Source organism: Cricetulus griseus, chromosome 5 (assembly GCF_003668045.3).
Source record: "Cricetulus griseus strain 17A/GY chromosome 5, alternate assembly CriGri-PICRH-1.0, whole genome shotgun sequence".
Lineage (NCBI taxonomy): Eukaryota > Metazoa > Chordata > Mammalia > Rodentia > Cricetidae > Cricetulus > Cricetulus griseus.
The window spans coordinates 11,951,179-11,971,060 of record NC_048598.1 but is presented as its reverse complement, the minus strand read 5'-3'; the positions used below and the strand labels follow the sequence as shown (position 1 = coordinate 11,971,060).

The window sequence follows — 19,882 nt, the reverse complement described above, 5'->3', positions numbered from 1 at the left end:
CAGTGGTGTCGACACACACTCATTTATGTAGGAAGTTTCTAGATTACCTCAGCAGGACCAAGTAAGTACTGTTGAGGGAGAGCATCCCATAAGGCCAGGAGCATTCACTCTAGGGTTGTTGAGTCTTCTGACCCTCCCTCCCAACATCTAATAGGTATGGAGTATTTTTGTGGGTGGCAGAGGGGCTTCCCAGTGGTGTCCTCCAGAGCTGTCACTTGGACAATGCATGCTGGGACTGGAGGGACTGGCCAGCTAGTCACAGACTACTTGCTCTGTGGGTTTGGCACACCACACAGAGTCTCAGTTTCCTCATCTGCAACAGAGCATCAAAGTTTGACCATGGCCTGCCACCAGACTGAGAATGACTCCATAACCATACTGCCTGGGTTCAGATCCCAGACCAGCCACAAATAAGTAAGTTTGTCTAGAGGATCAATACACAGATGAAGCTCTTTGGTAGAGTTCCCAGGACTCCATGTATGCTCCACCCTATGACTGGCAGATGTCATCAAGACCACACAGTTCCTATGGGAGGAAGGCTCAACCATCCAGACAGCAGAGGACATCAGCAAAGAGTGGAGAAGAGGAGAAATTCTCTCCCCATGTGAGCTGGGCTCAGTCACATTTCCCATTTCCTTCCTTCCTTCCTTCCTTCCTTCCTTCCTTCCTTCCTTCCTTCCTTCCTTCCTTCCTTCCTTCCTTCTTTCCCTCCTGCCTTTTTGAGTCAGAGTTCCTCTGTGTAGTCCTAGCCATCCTGGAACTTGCTCTGTAGACAAGGCTGGCCTTTAACTCAGAGATCTACCTGCCTCTGCCTCTCCAGTGCTGGGATTAAAGATGTGTGCCACTGCTGCCTGGCTGTCTACATTTCCTAAATGAACTTGGCACACGAGGGTGGAAGACCGCAATGAGAGGCTGGTGTGCTCCATGGATGCAGTGTGTGACGGCCTAGGCTAGCTGGTTATGAGCTGGGACTTAGCACGGCCTCTATAAACCAGAAGAGGGTCACGGGCACCAGAAGATCTGGGGCCCAAAGGGTTTTTCACAGCAAATGAATTCAGGAAGTAATGTGGCTGGGAAAACAGAGCTTCGAGACCACAGCTAGTGGAGAAGGGAGAGGAGGAGGCTGACCGTCAGGGTGGGATGCCATGGCTGCAGCCTCAGTGGCCACGCCCCTTACTTGGGTAGTTCCTACAGTGGCCACGCCCCTTACTTGGGTAGTTCCTACAGTGGCCACGCCCCTTACTTGGGTAGTTCCTGCAGTGGCCACGCCCCTTACTTGGGTAGTTCCTGCAGCCTCCTGCAGTGGAGCCTCTCCTCCAGTTCCCGTCCATCTTGGTGAGTTTCCACTTCTTGTAGGAGTCACAGGTGAGGGTGTCAGGGGTCAGGTTGCAGATCTCCAGGCGAGAGTAGTGCCTCAGGAAGTCACCGAAGGACATCCTGGCAAAGCAGAGACAGTGTGTCTGCCCCGAGTTACAGGAGACACGGAGCCAGCCTTGGCCTTCTACCTGGTCAGACTCGGAGCTGGGTGAGCCCCAGTGGTAGGCACTAGAGCCACAGACTCAGAAATCTAGCCCTGTAACTGCCACTTTCCAAGTGGGTGACTTTGAGCAAATGGATGAGCTCTCTTTGCATCCCAGAGCTCTCAGATGGGGAATGAAAGCCATGAATAAATACCAGCTGAGACTACACATGGGCTGTCAGGGTAAACAGTAACCATGGCAGGTGTTCCGTGGGCGCAATGCACACACGCGGTCCTCCTCTGTTCACTAAGGAACTGGTTTCTTTCTTTCTTTCTTTCTTTCTTTCTTTCTTTCTTTCTTTTTTTAAAAGACTTCTATTAGTTTTAAGACTTCTTACACTGGTTTGTGTGCACCACATACATTCAGGAGCCTGGGAAGGTGAGGTCCCCCGGAACTAGAGTTACCAGCAATTGTGAGCTACCCTGTGGGGCTGGGAACTGAACTCGGGTCTGCATTGGCAGAGAGAGCTCTTAACCACTAAGCCATCCCTTCGCCTTGGGGTTGGCTTCTTAATGAGCCTGGGTATCTCTTTAGAGACTAGTGGGAAGAAAGGTCCCATCTTTGTTTTCTCTTGGGGTCTGACCATTACTGAAGGAATTTCTCTCAGTCCTTGTGACATTGCTCAGAGTATTAACCTCACTACTGAGATGGACAAATTGAAGAGATTTAAAAGTTGTTTAGGAATGTATGGAGAATTTTTTCTCTGTTATTGGAAACAAGTTCTTGCTAGATAGCCTGGGGTAAGCAGCTTGGTCTCTGATTTGAGAGCCCTCTGCCTCAGTTTCTAGAGTGCTGGGATTACAGAAGTATAATGCCTTGCCTCGCACTTAGGAATGGCAAAGCTAGGATGCCACACCAATGCCCTCGGCATGTTGAATACATTTCTGGCGGATGCTCTGGTTAGCAACTTTCCTATGAGGAGTACACTGGGGGCGGGGCTCTTCCCCCGGAGCCCCCACTGTCTTACCAGAACTCTCCATCCTCCTGTCGTTCAGTCAGCCTTGCCCTCACTTCTGGGTCAACCGTGTTCCAGCTGGGGCAGCTGGAAAGCAAAGTGATAGGAGACGCCTTAGGAATGAGTGTGTGACAATGGCCATTTCTCTCCACAGTCCCCAAATGCTAAGGAGCGAGCACACCCACTCTCCCTGCTGAGGGCCTAGACCTCCTGTAGGAGGCTATCATACTCCACCTGGACCCAGACCCCACTGAGAAACACAAAGCATAACCAAGGAGCACAGAACCTAGTACATCCATGGGACCCACTTGATGTGATCAGTGAGTGACCACAGAACCTCAATTCTTGGCACCTCACACAGTGCCTCCTCTCTGGGCTGCAACAGGTCCTAATAGAATGCATGCACCCTGACCTACCCACACCCTGGCCCACCCCATACACTGGCCCACCCACACCCTGGTTCACCACACCCTGCCCCCACACTCTGTCCCCCACATTCTGGCACATCCCATACCCTGACCCCCCTTCCTGAACCCTGGCTCACCCCTCCCCCTCCCCCACCCCACCCTGCTCCCTTCTCACTTGTCATTCCATTTCCCGGTCCACTCTACTTGTCCCCAGGGATTCCGGATTCTGATCAACTTCTGCAGGCTTCCTGAGCTTTCAACCTGAAAGAGCCAACGAGGCAGAGGCTGAGGACCATGCATGCTGTGGAATAGCCCTTCTGTACACTCTGCAGGCATGTTGCTTGTATTTTTAATAAAAAGCTGATTGGCTGACAGCTAGGCAGGATTTGGGGGGCAGAGAGAATGTTGTTGAGAAGAAGGGCAGAGTCAGAGGAGATGCTCTGAGATGCAGAGTGAGCAGGGTGGGAAGTACATACATGAGGTAAATGAGCCTGGGGCAGCACAGAGATTAATAGAAATGAGTTAATTTAAGTTATAAGAGCAGGCTAAAAACAAGCCTAAGCTATCAGCCGAGCATTTATAATTAAGTCCCTGTGTGGTTATTTGGGAGCTAATCAGCAGTCCTTCAGAAAACTCCACCTACACATGCAGGCTTGGAGGGGCTCGGACCTACACCCGCCTTCGTAGTGAACCAAGTGGGCAGAGGAGCCTCACAGAAGCTGGGAGGGGCTTGACCCTCAGACTATCACTGTTGCCCAGGTTTGGAAAATGAGAATTAAACTCCAGGCACCCAGGAGGCTTCCCCCTAAATTCCAGGGAAGCCAGATCTATGTACTCAGATTCCATCTGAACACAAAACAAAACAAACAACATCACCTCTCCAAAGCAAAAATAAATAACTACACCAAAGAAAGCTCCCAAGATCTGGCTTTAATCTTTGTTAGCAGCCTGAGGTGTAAACAGCCTGGGCTGCCCTGGTGTCTGTGTTTGGGTGTTATGGCTAACCCTCATTTAACTAGCTGGAATAGGATGTCCTTTAGGGCTCTCAGAGAAGCTTTCTCATTTGCTTAAAGGCATTGGATGAAAAGGAAGATGCAGAGTTTTTGTTTGTTTGTTTGTTTTTTTGTTTTGTTTTTGTTTTAAGACAAGGTTCCATTGGGTTACCCAGGCTGGCCCTGAACTCATGGTTTCAAGTGACCCTCGTTCTCCGCACTGAAGTAACTGGGACTACAGGCCCATGCCACCATACCTGCAGCTCACTTGTAAATAGCTAGGAAGAAAAAAACCAGCCATGCATATGGAGACAGAATAAGTGGCAAAACTTAGCAATGTTGAAATACACATAAAAAAAGTAATCTTAAAAAAATCCAAAAAAAAAAAAAACCCAACAGCCCTAGCACACGGAAGACAAAGGCTAGGATTGCAGATATGAGGCACCATGCCCACTAGCATTGTTTTAAAGAGTATAAAATACCAGACAGATGCGAAGTGCTGTGTTTGGGTTTTGTTTTAAAAACGGACTCAGACATTAAATCTGCAGCAGCCTCTGTAGCCAGCAGGGGGCAGCGCGCGCTGGGCTGATGCGAGCCTGGAGGCCCCACCCAGGACAGCCACGTGCCGGGGTGCCGGGGTGGGGGTGGGGAAAGGACTCCCGAGGTCCAGTACCTCCTCGGCTCCGGTGACGGAGTACGCATGTCCTTTCACCAGCTTCTGGTACGTGACTGCCTCCGAATCCGCAGCACTGGTGATCTGCAAACACAGAAAGCAGCTGCTCCAACTCTAATACAAACCGCCCAAGGGAACGCACAAGGCACGGGGGCGGGGCCCAGCCTGGGGAACTCTGCACATCCATCCTGCCACCTGGGGGAGCCCCGTGCCACTTTCAGTTGCTGATCGCCAAGGAGCAAGTTGGCGCACCCATTCCCGCTCCCCCAGCCATCTTCTGGATGGAGAGGGCGTGAAGGGACTCCCTTTCGAGGCAAGAGCCCGTGGGGGCCCTAATGACAGACACCCAGTGGGCATCTGTGGCCAAGATGCTCTGGTCTCCCACGCCACCCCGCCCAGCTCATTTGCACACGATGGCAATTTTATCTCCAGCCTCAGTTCAGAAGCCGAGTATTGGATCGCTAATTCCTCAAAAACCACTTCTTTCCCACCATTTGGGCACAGCCTTGGGAAACTCCTGGGGCCTGGACCATGCCCACTTTCCGACATCTCCCTGTTGTTGCATCTCCCCTGCAGAGCTATTTTGGGGAAACAATTCCTTCTGGTACTCTCTAAAGTCTTCTCCAGGTCCCATGGGCACTGGGGCAGAGTGAGAAGCTGCCGGGCAGCTCACACAGCCCTGAAAGTGGGGGAGAAGGTCTCGAGACCTGCAGAAGGGGTTGGGGGACTTTCCTGGGTTCTGTGAGTCGGGTGATTCAGAGCGGAGCTAGAATGGAAAATGGGCTGGGGACAGAAGGGCTGGAGGCACCATCTCTATACCAAATGCACTCAGACAGCCTTGCTATTGCCTAGCAACTCCTGGCTTCTAGAGATGAGCAGCAAGGAGAACAAGGGATGCGCTAAAGTTCTTAATAGCTCCTGGATGCTGTCAGGGCTTTCCCTAAGCCACAGTAGACTGGGCGTTTCCAGGGTGTTGAGGACTTACGTCGATGGAGCAGCCGAGAAGAGAGCCTTTCTCCAGAGCCTTCTGAATGATCTTGAACAAGTTGGGAGGAGGCTTCCTCAACTCATACCACTCAGCAATGCCTCCTGTGAAGTCTTCAAAGCCCTCTGTGGTGGCTCCGCCTGAGAGTGCTTCATAGCACCCGTTGATCCTGAAGGAGGGGAATGCAGGCTGACACTCACTGCCCTAGATGCTGCTGATCCGTGTGCCCTCATCCCCCCAAAATGCCATCCCATTCCAACTCAGATCCCCTCCCTCACGGGACCCCAGAGATCCTCCGCTTTCATTCTCCTTGTCTTTGTCTCCAACTTGGGGCGCCCAGGAAGGCAAGGCGCTGTCCCCCTAATTCCGTTTCCTCCATGGCTATGACATGTTTTCAAAATTGTCCAGCACCCTGGAGTTAGAAGAACTTAGTGACAATCTGACCCAGCCTCTGGCATTGACTCTCCCACCACACAAAGGGGAGGTTGGCTAATTGGCTGTTTGAGAGTTACATGCTTAAAAAGACCCAACTTCCCAGAGAAGCACAGGGTGGGTTCCTGTGGTCAGTCGCCGGGCTTCTCCATCAGTCCTTGAGCCGAGGACATGAAGCCCAGGGCTATGGGGATTCTAAACCCACCAGCTGCTAAAATTGTCTCACCTTGATGCAGGAGCCACTAGCATCAGCAACCGAGGCCCCTGGGCAGAGGGCTGACACCCTGAGTGGGCCCAGCACAACTTTGGGCAAGCTGGGTGAGATGTAGCTAGGACTGGAACTGGGAAACCATTCTTACCAGCCAGGTGGTTTGTTTTGAGTGGGTTTCCACAATTTTCCTACCTCTGCAATGGGTAGTTTTGCCTCCTGGCAAACCTTTTGCTCTTTTCAGTTGAATAGACAGAGTGGGGCCCACCAAAGAAACAGTTTCTTCTCAAGGCCAGAGCAGTCAGCCCCAGAATGTTCTGGTTCACTTGGTTAAAAACAGCGATGACTGTCATTTATCAGTACACCATGTGACCAGGCTCCATGCCCACATTACCTCCTTGAATTAAGAGCCCAATTTGGGCCAAAGTCATCCTTTTATAGAACAGAACTTCTACTCAAAACAGTATCCCTGAATAGCTCCTGCTGTTTTGGAGTCCAGGGCAGTAGGGGCAGGGTGGGGTGTTGGGAAGGGCGTGGTCACTTACTTGGCATAGGCCTTCTCCAGCAGGGCGCTCCAGAACTCGCTCCCTTCAGCCGAGTGTACAAAGAGCAACTCCCCATCCTTAGTGGGCAGCCTGTCATCCACCACCACCTCCACCCATTCGCCATATTGCCAGAACTGCGGGGCAAGGAGGACAAGAGAGGGTGGCGCTGGGACTCCGAGCCTTAGCCTCATCGGGGTCTCTCCCACCCAGCCCCTTGTAGGTTCCCATGATGCCCTTCAGTCTCCAATGGTAGGCATACCCCTCACCAAGCAAGAGAGGACAATGGAGCTTGTCTGTGTGGCCAAAACCACACGTACTCAGTTCTCATTTGCCATCACAAAAGGAGGAAGCGTTTTAACATTTATCTCAAACTACAAACAATACTTTTTTTGAAACTTGTGGATTACTTCCTGAATACATTACTTCCTGGACACCAAGATCCACCTCCATGAATCACCCCACCCCCCACCCTGTCAGCCATTCTGGTGGGATCTCACATCACGGGCAGGTCAGGAACATCTTATATCTCTCCTAGCATCCTCCGCAGAACAACACTGATCTCAGGAGCTTGCAAAACATCAACGACTGAGGAGCTGAAGAGCCAGCCACACTGGGGGACTCCTGAGCCCCTGAGCCTGGTGAGGGGGTGCCTAAGCCAACTCTTAATTTACCTGGAAGTGGAAGATGCCAGCGTAGTTCTCCTGGAAGCTCTGATCTAGGGGCACAACCCGAGCCAGGACTTCTTCATTCAGGGTGAGGGAGGCGATGGCAGCCAGCAGCCAGCAGTCCCCTGAGAACACAAAACCAAGAGCGCTGGTCAGATCTTAGTTCCTGGAGGATGCTAAGTCTTGTTCCTGCAGCTGTGGGTTTGAAACTCAGCATTACTGATGGATAGACAGAGCGGTGTTTCAGATAGTCCTCGTTTGAGGGACAGGCCGGCTGGATATTTTAATGGCACTGCTAAGGGAGAAATGTCATAGCGGGTGGATGGTTGGATACAAGAAGAGAGGTTCATTCTCTGAGAAACTCAGAACTCTGTGGTGGCTGAACTGTGTCCTTGGAGCCCAGCTCTGCTGACCGGGCAGCAGAGGCGTTTGAATGAGAGGGAGAAAATGCAGCAACAGGAGGAAGGGGCTCCTTCCTCAGGAGAAGGATTCAGAGACAAGGAAGAGGTGTGGGCAGGCGGCGTGGTCACGGGAGTATGCAGCAATGCAGACGGACAGCCAGGAGCTGATACACATGAGCTCAGACTGACTCTGAGGGGTCCTGAGTAGGGGCAGAGCTCACTTCTGGCATGTGGACACAGAAGGGACCAAACAGGGACAGGGGCAGTGAGATGAGGCCCTCTAAGCCGCAGGCCCATGCTTTGTTTAAAGCACGCGGTCCCCATTGGTGCCCACCGCAGGAGCTTCATGCAGCAAGCACATGGTCATTCCCTGCAGTTACAAATAGCCTGGTCCAGCATCAGCACGGCACAGTTTTCCGACAGGGACACTGTTCGGGACAAAATTCCAACAAGGGGAGCTGGGAAGGAGATGTTTACTGCAGTCTTGTGTGGTGATACTTTGTTTATGAGCTAACAAATAAAGCTTGCCTGAAGATCATAGTGCAAGCTAGTCACACTAGCTAGCAATAGAGGCCAGGCAGTGGTGGTGCAAACCTTTAATCCCAGCACTAGGGAGACAGAGGCAGACTGATCTCTGGGTGTTCAAGGCCACCCTGGGCTACACGAAACTGATCTAAAGAGAAACAGCTCACACAAAGGTGATCCCAGCACTTGGGATCCCACGCCTTTAATCCCAGCACTATAGAGGTAGAGACAGGAAGGGATATGGCTGGGCAGAGGGAGGAATATAAGGTGGGAGGAGACAGGAGCTCAGTGTAGTCTGAGTTTTGATGGAGATGGATGCAATCTGGAGGTGCAGTCTCAGGACAGGATCGCCCTTTCGATCTGAGCATTGGCAGAGGTGAGACCTCTCTAGGGGCTGGCTGCTTTGCTTATGCGATCTTCAGCTTTAATCCCAATATCTGTCTCTGGATTTTATTATTAATACCAATAATAGAATTCATGCTACACCTTTCAGGAAGGAACATTTGCATAACGTTTCATAGGAAATAGCTTGTGGTGGCATTTATGGAGTTCTGAATTCTGGTTGGCTATTAAGCAAATCCTGATGGAACCTGAGCTGCTGCTGCTGCTGCTGACACAGCTGCTTTCAGCCCTTCGAGGCCTGGATGTGCCATGACAAACAGTGGCAGCCAGTGGTGAATGGACACACAGCCTCCCCAGTTAGTCAGTATGTAAACTAAAGAAAGCAAACCCAACAGCTCCTGAAATAGGGTGGGTGGCGCAGTACTGCGGATGGTGTAGTTTTCCTGCTCACCGTTATTTACTGTCCTCCCAGTGACACCAAGACCTTCCCTGGACTCTGTCTCCAAGGTTCAGTAGCTATGGCTCTGTCCCCAATTCCAGAGGAGCACTGGGACCATGGGGCTTCACTTGACTTCAGTGGCAGGCTCAGGAGCAAAGTGTAATGACCCCCGATTGAGCTTGGGGGAGAAGGGGAAGGTGGCCTCCTCTGCATTGCCTCTATAGAGATGTAGATTGACTGAAGAGCTGACACCATCCCGCCTCCACGGAGGGGCGGGCAGTCGACAGAAACTTTGCCAATGCCGATGAAGAAATGAGAGCCGCAGTTCAAGCTGTGAAGCAAGCTGTGCCTGAAACCAGACCTGGCTTGAAGTTTTTCAGACACATGAACTGATCAACCCCCTGTTTCCTTACCCAGCACACTGGGCTGCAAGCTTCACTGCTAGGGGAAAATGGGCAAGAGCCATTACTTGCTCGGGCCTTCCTGCATGCTGCCCACTGCTCTAGGAGATTCAAATTCTCTTTGTTATCCTTCACAATAGCTCTAGGAGGGCAGTGGTGCAATCACTGTCTCCAAGTTAAAGCTGAGAGTGATAAGGCATTCGAACCTCTGTGCTCTTTCCACAGCCAAACAGCTGCAGGCCCAAGTTTTAAAGGTACGATTTTATTGGCCATCGGACTTCCGAAGGAACCCTTTGGCTCAGTGAAGCCATTATACAGCCCAAACTGGAGACTGACACACAGAGGCTAGGAAGTCCCCAAGAAATTTGGCAGTGACTATTTTTAGCTCTGGCTATTGGGTGAAGTTGAGGATTGGTAGGGAAGAGTATCTATCTGGGGGTGCTTTTCCATGTAATCCCAGGTGGTGCCTTAGCTGGACCTGTGGATTTAGTGACCAAAAAGACCTTCAAGTTTTCTGAGGTCTGCCACTGTCCCATTCAAGCCCCTCAAACTCCTCATACCGCAGGACCAGTTCGCCAGGCACCAGCTGTTCCTGCAATGGTAGGAGTCCCTCTTTTCTCCTAGCCCTCCTCTTCTTCAGGCCTCTTTAGGAGCCAGGCAAGGCCTGTGAGTCTAGCTTTCTTTGAGATAATTGGATTTTCTAGGAATCTTGCAAGCTGCTTAGATTTCTGTCTATCCATGACACTTGAAGGAAGAAAGTCTGGGGGTGGTGTGTGTGTGTGTGTGTGTGTGTGTGTGTGTGTGTGAGAGAGAGAGAGAGAGAGAGAGAGAGAGAGAGAGAGAGAGAGAGAGACAGAGAGAGACAGAGACAGAGACAGACAGAGAGGAGAAAAGGAGAAAAGGACCCAACTGTAATGAGTCAGACCTGAGCCAGGAACTCCACAGATCCTATGTAATGTGGCATCAAATCCTGGGCATCCGCCTAGGGGATTCCTGGTGCTGTCTGAGTCCATCAGTGGCCGTCTTTAGATTCCTGCAGCCCCAGCAATCAATGCTTTTACTTCAGCATGTGCATGGAAACACAGGCGTGTGTTCAGGGCCAGTCCATTGTTCTTATAATCTCAGAGGTCACTGCAGACCAATGTGCTATTCAGGGAACAATGACTCTGACTGAATTCGTGAAAGACTGGCCTTTGAGAGTGGCGCTGTATCTGTTTATTTGTAGTTCATACATCCACGTCAGTGTTCAGATTAGGTTCACACACTATCTCACGTCACTGCTAACCTGCTGTCCTGTGTGCTCTGGCCACATCCTGGAGATCAGTGGTCATGCTTTATGTCTTCTGTCCCAGAAACCCATCTCCAGCTCAGCGGAGTGGGAATTAGCCTCTTCTCACCCTGCCTTTGGCGAGGACTGCTTTCCTCATCACTTGCTATCCAGTTTCCTCTCAAAGGGTCATGACCCTAGAGGGTTCCCTGGGTGATGAAGTAGTGGCTTTAAACTAAACTACCTGCTTAGCTCCCGGCTCCCGGAAGGGGCACGGCCCAGACTCCTCCACTTCCAGTCTGTATTCTTCCTACCAGTAGGAGTTTAAAACCTATCAGGCAATGCCAGGAGGTGGTGGTGCACGCCTTTAATGCAGAGGCTGGCGGATCTCTGTGAGTTCAAGGCCAGCCTGGTCTACAGAGTGAGTTCCAGGACAGCCAGGACTATTACACAGTGAAACCCTGTCTCAAACAAACAAACAAACAAACAAACAAACAAACAAACCACCCCACAAAACAAACAGAAAAACATCCCAAAACCAAACACAAACCTAACAGGCATGTAACACTTGTGCAATTCCTTTAAAGCTGTGAAAGAATATTCTGAATTTTTTAGGACCTCATCATAGTCCTCATGAGATGTTTATCATTGTTCTTATCACGAAGGTCAGGAAGGCTATGGAGGAGGTATTTGGCAGGTCTCACATACATATTCTCTGAGCCCAAACACTGGGTTGTTTTTTGTTTTGTTTTCCTGAGACAAGAATTCACTATGGAAGTCTGACTGGCTTGGAACTTGATATGTAAAGCAGGCTGGTCTGAAACTCACAGATCTCTGCCTGCCGCTTCCTCTCCAGTGCTGTAACTAAAGCTATGTGCTATCATGCCCAGCCAAACCTTAGGTTTTGTTTCAGAATAGCATAATAGTAATTTTTTTTTGATCAAGAGTACCCAGTTCTCACTAGGAACACTCAACTACAATTCAAATTTAGCGCTAAGGGAGAACACACTAACAATGCCCTGTAAGCTCTGCATTTTAATAACCTAATACATTGGTTCATTGCCTCAGTCACTGTTCTTCTGCTGTGAAGAGACACCGAGGCCAAGGCAACTCTTATGAAAGAAAGCATTTAATTGGGGGCATCCCTAGAGTTTCAGAGGCTTAGTCCATCATCACCATGACAGAGAGCATGGGACAGGCATTGCACTGAGGCAGGACCTAAGAGCTACATCCTGTCTGCAGGGTGAGAGAGAGAGAGAGAGAGAGAGAGAGAGAGAGAGAGAGAGAGAGTGACACTGGGCCTGGCTTGGGCTTTTGAAACTTCAAAGCCCACCCTTAGTGACATATTTCCTCCAACAAGGCCACAGCCCCAAATCCTTTCAAATAGTGCCACTCCCTAGTAAGTAGGCACTCAAATACATGAGTCCATGTTGTCATTATTCTGCAAACCACCACATTTACGAAATATTAAGACCTATCTCTTTAGTGCAAGGTAATTCACCAAGACAACACAAAAGGTTATCACTGCAGAGCCAAGAAAATGACACTAAGGTCACAGCCAAGACAGGAAGAAAAGTGTGTTCTAGGTTTGTTGAAACAAGGTCTCACTGTGCAGCATAGGCCAGCCAAGAACTCAAAGTGTCCTGCTTCAGACTCCTAGTGACGGGATTACAGGTGTGCCCTACCACATCCTGCTCAAGTCGTACAAATCTTATAGTCACACGTTTATTTTTTTCAAATTCTGAAGTCCAGTGAGGGAGCCTTAGAGGCCAGGAGAAGAATATGTTGGTTTTCAATAAAGTGGAAACACTTGAAGCCCCATCTCATATTTGATTCCTGCTTCCTCCCTCATTCCCCTCAGCAGAATATTTTTAAGTACGCTGGGAAGCTCCAATGCCCATTTTTTTAAAAAAATATTGATTCATATTTGCTTTCTTGACATCAATCTCTATGCAATGACTGTGCAGCTGACATGCCCAAAGGCTACCAAGTGCCAGGCCTGTCTAAGTGTTTGCATGTATTTTCACAGTATCATGTCCTTTCATGGTCATTAAACAGTTCAGGGTAAATATCCGTATCCTATTTCATTGTTGAAACAGGTTTCAGTGGGTGCAGTGGCTCACCACAGGTCCCAGCCAGTGAATACCTGCCACCGTTGTCTGTTCATTTAATCTCTTTCTTGCACACCCTCATGCTTGGCTTTGAAATAGGCTGGTGTCACTTCCAGAGTCACCCAGTTCAAAGAGCAGTGCCTAAGGACGTTAGTCCTTGAGAGGTGACCTAAGTATGTCTCTGCAGAGTACTAAGTCCACTTTTAAGACCCATTTTTGTGGGAAAGTTCCTCCTCAGGACACAAGTCATTCAACTTTATCGATAGTGACCTCCTCCTTCGGTCCCACCCATTCTTGATTTTCCCCACCAAGCTCAGAATCCACCTTCTGCGAAACATATTTTATGGAAACATGTCCCTTCTGGATAATCCTAATGACTGACAGGTGCCCTAGTTGGAGATGTCCCTGGGGTTCCTTCTCAGCAAAACTTGCTTGGTGCAGTTACAACCTGGGTGGGCAATAAGCCAGCTGGCTAGTTTGGGAAGGGTCTGATAACCAGATTAACTCAAATGCAACAAAGGTACACATAACTAATCTGTTTTAGCTCCAGGAACACCCTAAAGGATGCCTTCAGGGACCAGGGGTGGAGGCCCCTGGAATGTGGCCACATGGCTGGAGCTTGAGAAAAAAAATATTTTAACCTGCACCTGTAAGAGACTCGAGACTTGAGCACGGTGAGCCTCATGGGAGTTGTCTTGGCTCTGCTTTTCAGTTGTTAAAGAAAGAAACTGGTGGGAGGAAGAGTGAGGTGGCCACTCAGAGCTTGGCCTCAGAGCTTGGCCCACTCTGGGGGGGAAGGACTGTCTCTTCGTGGGATACCTTGAATGACACAAACTCTAGTCTTCTTCTCCTGGAAGTCATTGTTGTTGTCCCACAGGTACAAAGTGTGCTTATGCTTCATTTGCTGTGGACTATTTTTGGGTCCCCAAATTACTCTCTTTATCTCAACACAGAAACACTTGTCTCTGGAGCCTCAGTGTGGTGGGCAGAGGCTGAGCCCCTGGTCAATACCCTCTGTGTTTAGTTTCTACCCTCCAACCTGTTCTCTGCTTAGGAGCCCCCTGGCCAGTAGATCCAGGGGCAATGGCTGCTGGTATGGTTTAGACAGTGGGGGACCTGGAGACCAGAGACCAGAGCATGTTTTCCCTGGTTCCTCTGATGGTGGCTCCCTTGTGGTGACATGGTACAGGACCCACTCCGGGTTTTAGAATTTGGGCAATGGCCCTGAACCTGCAGGTCGGGGTCCAGAGAATAGCCATGGGCAGCTGTTGACTTTCACTAACAACTCCAAAGATGTACAGGACCCTGCCTGTGGGGGCAGAGACAATCATCTACCTTAATTTTTAAAAGAAGCCCATATTCTCAGTTACAAAGATTCATTATCATAAAAATGTCTTTTCCTCTTAAATTGGTCTATAAAAAGTATGGTCCCAATAAAAATATAAAAATTGGAACCTAGTTGACACCCAAGTTTATAAGGATCATTAAGCATGAGGCAGAGCCAGAAAACAGTATCTGAAAGAGGCCTGCAGTAATGGCGCGCCCTGTAATTCTAGCGCTTGGGAACTTAGGCGGAAGAGTTCCCCAGGCCCTTGGACTCCTGCCTACCATATGCTCCCTTTCTGCCTCCAATCCCACTAAGTAACAGAGCTAAGTGACAAAGAGACTTCTGAAACCATGAGCCAAAGAACAGGGCTGTGAGACGGCTCTGCAGGCAAAGGCTTTCTCCCTAAGACCTGGGTTTGATCCCCAGAACCCACACAGTGGAAGGAGAGAACTCACTCCCGCAAGTTATCCTCTGACCTCCACACTCGTGTGTCCCCCTCACAGATAAGTACTTTTAAAAAACAGAAGAAATGATAAATGGTTCAATATTCATAAATAAACAATCATATTATGCAGCTTAAATTTATATTTACACATATTTATACATTCATAACTATGGTAAACTATCCACTTATATAATTTGTTCTCTTATTATTTATGTATTTGTATATTTTAATGTTTATGCTATGGCAATATTTAATATAGTATATATATGAATCCATGAATAATTCTAGAAGAGAAAGTGGGAGAATTCTATTGCAATCTTAGAGAGGAGATTGGCTATTTAATTGTAATACAGAAGCCATGAAATTTTAAAATTATAAGTTAACAATACTTAAATCTAAAATAGTAAATTTAGCTATGTCAAAGTAAAGGAATTACATGGTGAAAGTCACAAAAAGTAAACTAATGAAAACATGAAAAATAAACCTTATTCAGACCTAGATCAAAGGTCTCATTTCTGCAGAGCAAATGAAGAGCAAACAGCCAAGCTCATTAGAAAAATGAAAACACGGTTAATGGAAAAAGGAAAGCCTGATGTGTATGCATGTGTTCAGGTGTGCATACATATGAACAGGAGGCTGTCAGTGCCTGTGTGTGTTCATGTGTATGCATACACACAAGAGTAGGAGGCTCTGCATGTGTGTGTGTTTGTGTTATGTGTGTGTGTGTCGTGTGTGCATATGTGTGGTGTGTGTGTGTGTGTGTGTGTGTGTGCATTGTGTGTGTGTGTTTGTGGTGTGTGTATATGTGTGTGTGGTGTGTATATGTGTGTGTGGTGTGTATATGTGTGTGTGGTGTGTGTATATCATATGAATACATAAGAGCAGGAAGCTGTGCATGTGTGTACATGTGTGTGTGTGCACGCATGTGTGCACATGCATGTGTGTGCATGGTGTGTGTGTGTGTGCAGTGTGTGTATGTGTGTGGTGTGTGTGTGTGTATGTGTGGTATGTGTGTGGTGTGTGTGTGTATGTGTGGTATGTGTGGTGTCTGTGTGTGTGTGTGTGTGTGTGTGTGTGTGTGTGGTGTGTGGTGTGTGTGTGGTGTGTGTGTGTGTGTGTGTGTGTGTGTGTGTGTGTGTGTGTGTGTGTGTATGTGTGGTATGTGTGTGTTGTCATGTTCATGCACAAGAGCAGGAAGCTGTGCGTGTGTGTGCTGTTCATCCTAAGGAGCTGTTCCTCAGGTCCATTCACTGCATTTTGAGACTGGGTCTCTCACTGCAGTGCTTAGGCTGCTGGCCAGGGAGCCCAGACCCTCAGCCCAGGGCCATCTGCTGCAGCCTAAGAGCCTTTGACAGAACTTATGCTTTTCCTTCTGGGTTGGGGGGCCTTCTTCCTTCTGGATCTCTCTCTTTTTTTGTGTTAAGACAGGTTCTCAATCTCTAAGTCTGCAGTTCAGGCTAGCCTGGAACTCACTAATAGCCTAGGCTGGCCTCAGATTCACAGCAATCCTCCTGCCTCAAACCCCCTCCCCCTCCTCCAAACACAGAGATTACAGGTGTCTGTAATCTGTCTGGCTCTAGACTGTGTTTTCCTTATAGTTGCTTATTTTCCTTTAAAAGCTATCCTGTTTTATACTGTCTATATTACACGGTTGTCTGTGCTTGCTGGGAATGAGGAGAGAGAGGCACATGTAAATATAAATAAATTCTGCCTTGGCCACTGTACAACTGTGACATACCATCTCTCGTCTGCCTCATACTGGCTTCTGTCCAGCACCCTGGACATGATCAGGGACAAGGGTCAGAGAGGGGTCACTGTAGCACTTGTCACTCATGAGAGTCCCCAAGGCTGTGCTTCCCAAGGGTGGGAGTTGGCAACTGCTGAACATGTCATGGTTAGCCCAGAGGTTACTGAGCTGCCTGTGGCCACTGTCCACAGAATGCCAGTCTGTCAGTCAAACACCATCTGGGAAGACACTAAAACTGCACAGCCCAAGCTGCAGTCCGCGCCCCCCCCCCCCCCCCCCCCCCGTGTCCTCCCGTTGCAGCCTCTACTCCTACTGGGCTTTGTTGCTGTGATAAAAGATTGTTACTCTCCTTCCACATACAAAGACCAGACTTGGGCTACGTATACCAACACATTGGATGCTTTGAATTACAAAACTCTGAGGTAAAATGACTGATATCTGAGGAAGATAGGGGAGGCAGGGCTCTGGAGGCTAGAGCCAGCACCGAAAGGAAATCACTGGGGTCAGGAGAGTGGTTGAGGGTCTCACAGCCAGCCTGGCCCCTTAGAAATCCTGCCTTCTGCTGGGTTCCTCCAGGGTCCTGTCCAGGGTGTGTTTTGCTGCAGGCAGAGTGCAGAGACCTGGCCTACCTGGTTCTTTTTCTAGTTTTTCACTCTCTGGCATGCTTCACATATCTGTTTGTTGACACCAGAAGACACCATAAGCCTCCACACAATCCTCTCAAGGCTCCACCCTCTAGGCCCTTTACTCTCTCCCCCTTGTAGCTGTGGCTCACTTTGTTCCTTGGCCCAGGCTCTCACTTCCTGTGGATTTTCCTTCCCTGGGTGTGACCCATCCCTCTGACATTGTCCTAGCACCACTGTGTCCCACCTGCTAATAGGAGGCAAACAAACTGGACATGGCAGCTGCCCGGTGAGCTTGTGACCTGAGAGTCTTGGATAGTCATGGTCGAGAGGCAGCTTGGATGGTGAGGAAGCTAAGCGAGAGAGGTGAAGACCTCACACGTGGCCCAGGAGGTCCCCCAGAGGCAGATGGAGACACACAACTGTGGCCAGAAACCTAGATCTGGGTCCTGATGTGGACACTTAATATTGGGTGAACTTTGCTGTCTTTATTTTCCTCATGTGCAAGCCTTACCCACCTTTGGCAATTTCGTTCTGGAAGGTGTGAAACAGGCAGAAGGGGTTGGGGTGGAGGGCTAGGGATTGTGACTGAGGTGGGGGTGAGAAGGGAGGGACAGTGGCGTGCTGAGCTCTGTCTCATTACTCTGGCTGAGACTTTGGAAGTGCTTCCAAAGTTGTAGAAAGTGCTGGTGTCCAAACAAATGGAAAGACTCACTGAGATGAAGGTCATCACTGAGGTCAAGGTCATCACTGAGGTCAAGGTCAGCCCTAAGGTCAAGGTCATCTCCGAGGTCAAGGTCATCACTGAGGTCAAGAGCAGCACCAAGTTTTCAGGGGAAACAGAGTTCCTCTTGACTCCTTCTAGAGCTGGATCCAGGACCTGAGAGTCACGGGCCTTTTTGGGGTCCCTTGTCTGCTTGGTCCTCTGCCAGAACACAAGGCTGCAAGGCTCTCAGGAGCCAGCAGCCTCTTCCTCCTTCCTGAGTCCACAGTTGTGCTCAGTTTCCTCCCCGATGTCCTCACTGGGTTCCCCCACAGCCAACTGCTTGGGCAGACCAGGATCCACCTCTTGATTTACCCATTCTTCAACTACCCAGTGATATTCTCTCTAGCCTGGCATACCTGAGACAAGGAGACCTTTAAGTCACTTCCATACATTGGCCCTCAGGCTCCAAATTCAGACTTTCTCTCTTTGCTTTAATTTGCTTGACCAAAGCCAGTTAAAGCTAGAGTTTGGGCTTCTCTGTCCCTTGGCCTCAGCCTTGGGAACTCACTTAGTCTACCTGGATGAAAAGGCTCATTGTTTTGGTTGCTCTGGCTCCTATGAGCACCTCTCGAACTCATGGCCTTCCCTGCACACCCAAGCTTGCAGGACAGGTCCCTGTTGGTACAGGCTGTGCCCAGACCCTCCCTTAGGGCAGGCCTTATGAATGGTTCCTTTAATCTCCAGGCCCTCTTCTGGAAAGATAAATTCATTCAGGGCCATGTAGTAAATTTCCAGAGCTGTATTCCTCATGTCTGTGCCCTGTGTGGCAGCCCCGTGTCCAGGAGAGGGTCACCTGCATCACCGTGGGAATGTCTGTGGCTGGGTTACTCATATTTGCAGCTGCTGTAGGAGTTACCAAGGGGGAGATGAAACATCTGTTGGGTGTTTTCTCTTTCATTCCTTTCAGCCATCAACATCTTTCCTTCCCAAACAGGAAAGTGAAACAGACTGGGAAAGCACTAAGGGGACCCAGGACATGCTGGGCTCTGCACTGCTTTGTGCACCAGAGGGCAATCGCCTGTGGATAGTCTGGCCACCCACTGCTTCAGCTGAGCCATGCCTTGGGTGTGGGTGAGTTACAAGGCCAGGAAAGGAAGATACCCATCGTTCATAAACTTCAAACACAGGTCAAGGTGGTGCTTAAGTTCAGAAAAGAGAGACAGGACACAGAGCGGCTGCCTTCCCATCCTCCACAACCCCATGCCCAACCCAACTCTTCCCCAGCTCACTGCCTCCTTCCTACACCCTCAGAAGAGAGAGAAGTGGAGAGAGGAGGGCCCTTCCTGCTCACAGAGGTCCGTGCTCTTCATCCCCTCCTTTCTTCTCACAGGCTTTCATGGTTACTTCCCTCATTTGTGCTTGACTCTCTTGTGGTTATTCTGTCTGTCCTCTGTCCCATGCATTCGAGCAGGAGGGTGGCATCACCCTCTTCTACCTCCATTCCTTGGCTATGCCAAGGCACTGGAGCAGCTGTCTCACAGCCAGTAAGGACAGCCATGGAAACTGGATCCCAATGGTGATGTCAAGCCTGGGCGGGGAAGAGGGAAGCCGACAGGTGGGCTTAGCAGAGCAGGAGCTGGGACTGAGTGAGAGGGGGGTGGGAGCATTTTCAGAGAGAAGGCCAAAGGCATGGAGAATAGGCACAGCCCAGGCTAGAAAGGTCAGTGAGAGGCCAAGTCTGGAGATATGGGGTGTGAGACCCCCAGAGTAGGTCTGGAATCCAAACTGGGCCCTGGGGCCTGAGACGGAGGCGCCTTCCCCTTTACATTCTGATACCAGCCTGTCCCAGCTTGTCAGCGCCTCTGGGCACAGTGCAGCAGTTGGATTTTAGCTGTACCGGCTGACTGAGTCTCTAGGGGTTGTCCAGTGCCAGGATGCCCAGGACAACCAGCCAGTCTGCAGGTTACAGAGCACCCTGTACCTGAGATGTGTTCCCACACACTTCTGATGAGTGGTTTAGAAGGGACCCAGAGGTGAGAAACTGAGAAGCACACAGACAGGCCTGGCAGAAGCTCAGAGTCCTCCCTGCCTCCTCCTCTGTGAGGCTCCTCCCAGTGCTGGTGGGAAGCCTGGTGCTCTCTCCCACATGCTTAAATATCCCAACAA

General features: G+C 49.8%; 1 protein-coding gene across 2 annotated transcripts in view; it reads right to left on the bottom strand.

Moving 5' to 3' along the window:
• The window catches only part of Capn2 (calpain 2), a 61,757-nt gene that overhangs the window by 26,552 nt on the left and 15,323 nt on the right, over positions 1-19,882 (bottom strand). For both annotated transcript variants that reach the window (XM_035445361.1, XM_027418794.2), the window contains exons 3-9: positions 7,389-7,507; positions 6,718-6,851; positions 5,533-5,701; positions 4,548-4,631; positions 3,058-3,143; positions 2,488-2,562; positions 1,277-1,437 (exon numbers count right to left, since the gene is read on the bottom strand). In XM_035445361.1, coding sequence (XP_035301252.1) covers positions 1,277-1,437; positions 2,488-2,562; positions 3,058-3,143; positions 4,548-4,631; positions 5,533-5,701; positions 6,718-6,851; positions 7,389-7,507 — 828 coding nt within the window. The remainder of the gene's footprint in view (positions 1-1,276; positions 1,438-2,487; positions 2,563-3,057; positions 3,144-4,547; positions 4,632-5,532; positions 5,702-6,717; positions 6,852-7,388; positions 7,508-19,882) is intronic.